Consider the following 3,711-nt stretch of genomic DNA (forward strand, 5'->3'; position numbering starts at 1 on the left):
GAAGCACAGGCAAAACATAATCCCTTGCCTGAAGGTAGCAGAGATGAGGTCTGGATACCAGGAGGAGCTGTAGGAAAGGGCCTCACTGCAGGAGTTTGGAGAGGCAGGGGGACAAGAGCCCGTAGGGCTTTCTTAGTAGCGTGTGGGGCACTGGCATGGGAACCACAGGGCTTCTTACCACAGGAATTTGTAAGGGAACAGTTGCGGTGGCACTTTAGAGGAACACGAGTTGCTGAGGTCAGTGCTCTGCACACGAAAATTTGAGCTGCTGAGCATCTGGGACTGGGGAGGAGAAGCTCTGCCTGGGCCAAGGAGAGGGACTTGGCACCTCTCGGATTGGCTGTGCCAATGGTCTCGAAAGAGGCTGAGTCAGAGGGTGGTCAGGCTGTTAGCCTGAGCACGTGGGGGACACATGGGGTGTCCGTGCTGCTTGGGAAGGGAAGGAGGCCGGGTGGCTGGAGAACATGGCATAGCTGCGGGCTGGGATGACCACAGGCAGATACCCTAGCTGGCTGTACACAAGCTGTAGAGGAGAGGCAGATCCAGGAGGGGTGGATGTAGGATTGCAGCTGTGCGAGCTGTCCCTCCTCCTCCTCTGGTTCCTCTGCTGATCATGCAGCTTCCCCCTGCCTGAACCTCACGGGTCTCTGCAGGGCTGTGGGCTGCAGGATGATCCCAGAACGGGAGAGAGGAGCAGTCTGGGACTGGCCTCTTCCAGGAGGTGTCCCTGTGCTGGGGCACTGCTGCTGATGGCCACCCATGACCCATTAGTAGGGGTAGGGGGATGAGGAATGAGCAGCAATGGGCTGTGAGCACTTCTGCAGCTGCCCTGACAAACAGGCAACGCTGGCACAGTCAAGAGGAGAAGGAGAGTTTGTTTTGCAGAGCTCTGGTTTCCTCCCCGGTCTGTGGTTACAGCCTTCCTCCCTGTAGCTCCTGGGAAATGGGGCCTGCAATCCCGAGGCTGTGCTTGTCCCTCCACAGGAGCTGCAGAAGCAGGCGGAGGCGATGGAGTTTGAGATTGCCCTGAAGGCCCTGTCCGTGCTGCGGTTCATCACTGACCAGGTGGAGAGGTGGGTGCCCAGGACCAGCAGAGCACGTGTGCCCAGCTCTCCAGTTTAGATTCCATGGGCTCACAGCAGGTGCCTGGGATCCCCCTCAGCAGCTGCCTGTACCCACGGTAGCAGTGCCCGTGGGGGCAAAGGCAGCAGCACCTCACCCTGCTCCGTGGTACCCCCCAGGAACCCAGATCATTGTGTTTTTCCTGCCTCTCGCTGTTGCCTCAGGGAGTGTTTGTATCTGCTCTGCATTTGTCTGGCAGCACCATTTCACCCCTTCTGCTGTGTTTCCAGCCTGCCCCTGAGCGCGCTGACACGGATGCTGAGCACCCACAACCTGCCCTGCCTCCTTGTTGAGCTGGTGGAGCACTGCCCCTGGAGCTGCTGGGAAGCAGGTACGGATCGTGCCCCATGGTACCTGTAGCGCTGTGCTGACACCCTGGGACCTGCACCCACCCATAGGCTGTAGGAGCCTTTGCAGAAAGCTGCTCCCCCTCTACGCTCCTCTCCAGCCTCCTTCTCTTGCTCCTCACTACTGCTTCCTGCCTAAAGCTGTTCAGCAAAAAAGCAGCTGCAGCACAGCTGGGCTGGGAACCCCTGCAGTGCTTCCCAAGCCAGTCCTCACTCAGGGCTATGTCTCTTCTGAGCCGATCATGGCCAGGACAGGAGTGTAGCAGGTCTGCCAGCCTCACTTGCTCCTCTGAGGAGTGCTGTCCCAGGCACAGAAAGACCAGGGTGCCAGTCTCAGCCTTTCTGCACCTTTATAGGGCCAGCAGTAAGAATTCGAGCCAGCCACGGGCTCTCCCAGGCAGTAAACCAATGGCCCTGAGGCTGCTGGTCATCCGGCTTCACTCTTGCCAAAGGCTTCTGACCAGGTTGTGCCCATTGCTATCAGCCCTGCCTCCTGCCCTCCTGCAGCCCCCCAACTCCCCCACTGCCTGCCTCTGAGCACTGGTGGGCACAGCCTGGGCCGTGGGAATCCACACCCCCTTCCCAGCCCTGCACCAGGGGGTCAGAGCACGGGCAGGGGAGGAAGAAACGCTGGGAAGCATGTGGCTCTGTGCCTGCTGAGGGGCCCAGCTGGATGTGGGAGCTTTCCTCCTTCCTCCAGCCACGAAACACATCCCTTCCCTCTGCCTGTGCGCTCGGGGTGTCAAGAGGGAGCTTTGATCTAAGGCCCTGAGGGAGGGCCTAGAAAGAAACAAGAGTGCAAAGGCACTTCCAGGCTGTGCAGATGCAGGGTTACATCCTCCTCCACCCCCCAGAGCAGCAGTCTCTGGAGCTTGTTTTGTCACTTTAGTTGTATTTATGCTACTTGTGGCTTTCACTGACAGAAGAAACTCCAGAAAAGCAGGTGTTGGCCATGCTTTTGGTAGCCCAAAACATGCCTCTCCAGCCACTCTGTTGTTGCAATGTGGGTTCCCCCAGCATCTACCAGCGCTCCTGGCCAGGTACAGAGGGAGATATCTCAGGAATCTTTCAGTTCTTGCCACAGCCCTTTTGTCTCTATACATCTTCTTTATGCTTTTCATACTCCCTAATACATTGTCTCAGAACCAAAAAGGCTGCTCTGCTGAGCAAAGGGGTGGGGAAACTGAAGCAGGCAGAAGCATAGGGGCTTGCCTGCACTGCAGTGAGCATAGGCTGGCGTCCCCACGTCTGGGCTGCAGCACTGTCTCTTCCTGGAGCCGTGTGTTCTTCTGTCCCTCAGGCAAGCTCAAGAAGTTTGAGAATGGCACATGGCACGAGGTGCCCCCTGAAGACCAGGTGAAGATGACCAAGCTGGATGGGCAGGTGTGGCTTGCCCTCCTCAACCTCCTGCTCAGCCCCGAGTGCCAGCGCAAATACCACTTTGATGGCTTCAACAGGAGCCAGCTCCTTAAGGTAGGACCCTGTGCCACGAAGGCCGTGGGCCCCACAGCACAGGGTAGGACCTTGCCAGCACTAGGCACCTCCATGCATCTCTCCCCATCCTCTCTGTGGGCTCCTCAGAGCCAGTGGTGGGAGAGCAGTGGGGACTGTCACCGTGCCAGCAGTAGCAAAGCTTATGTTTGCAAGTGCACCTTATGGGACCCCTATGGGTCACTCTGCCAGTGCCCCAGAGATCCCTGCTCTTGCCATGCTGCTTCCCCAGCTCTGGCTCCCTTGTCTTGACCTCTCTTCTTTCACTCTTCTCTTCCCCTCTGTGGCCACAGCTCCGTGTGTTCCTGACAGATGTCCTTGTTGACCAGCTGCCCAACCTGGTGGAGATGCAGAGATTTCTGAGCCACCTCACAGTGACAGAGCCAGCTCCCCCCAAAAAGGATCTCATCCTGGAGCAGGTATCCCATGGCTCTTCCTGAACCTCTCCAGCCACTCTGCTTTAAGCCTGGTAACTCCCTATACCCTTTTCCTCCCCCCAAGCTCAGCTCTGGCAAGGTGGTGCCTGGGTGAAGCAGCCAAACACCCATTTCACACTTTATTGCTAGCAAAGGTGTCTGTGTGTGACGTGGGAGTCTTGTCCTGCTACTGCAGCGGCCACGCAGTCACATCCAAAGGCATAAGTGCTGGGTTATAAACAGCTCTCTGGGTTGCATTGAAGCTGCGTGGTGCAGAGACAACCACTAGTTTGCTTTCACAATTAACTCTTCATTTAACATTTGTCAGTGCTTTC

General features: G+C 57.4%; 1 protein-coding gene across 1 annotated transcript in view; it reads left to right on the forward strand.

Annotated features, from left to right (window-relative positions):
- ZMYND10 (zinc finger, MYND-type containing 10) overlaps window positions 1-3,711 on the forward strand; it is a gene marked incomplete at its 5' end in the record, with an annotated part of 8,780 nt that overhangs the window by 2,568 nt on the left and 2,501 nt on the right. The window contains 4 exon segments of the mRNA XM_010018260.1: window positions 985-1,073; window positions 1,353-1,453; window positions 2,770-2,942; window positions 3,254-3,379. Coding sequence (XP_010016562.1) covers window positions 985-1,073; window positions 1,353-1,453; window positions 2,770-2,942; window positions 3,254-3,379 — 489 coding nt within the window.

The sequence above is a fragment of the Nestor notabilis genome, unplaced genomic scaffold (genome assembly GCF_000696875.1).
Source record: "Nestor notabilis isolate BGI_N333 unplaced genomic scaffold, ASM69687v1 scaffold20317, whole genome shotgun sequence".
NCBI lineage: Eukaryota > Metazoa > Chordata > Aves > Psittaciformes > Psittacidae > Nestor > Nestor notabilis.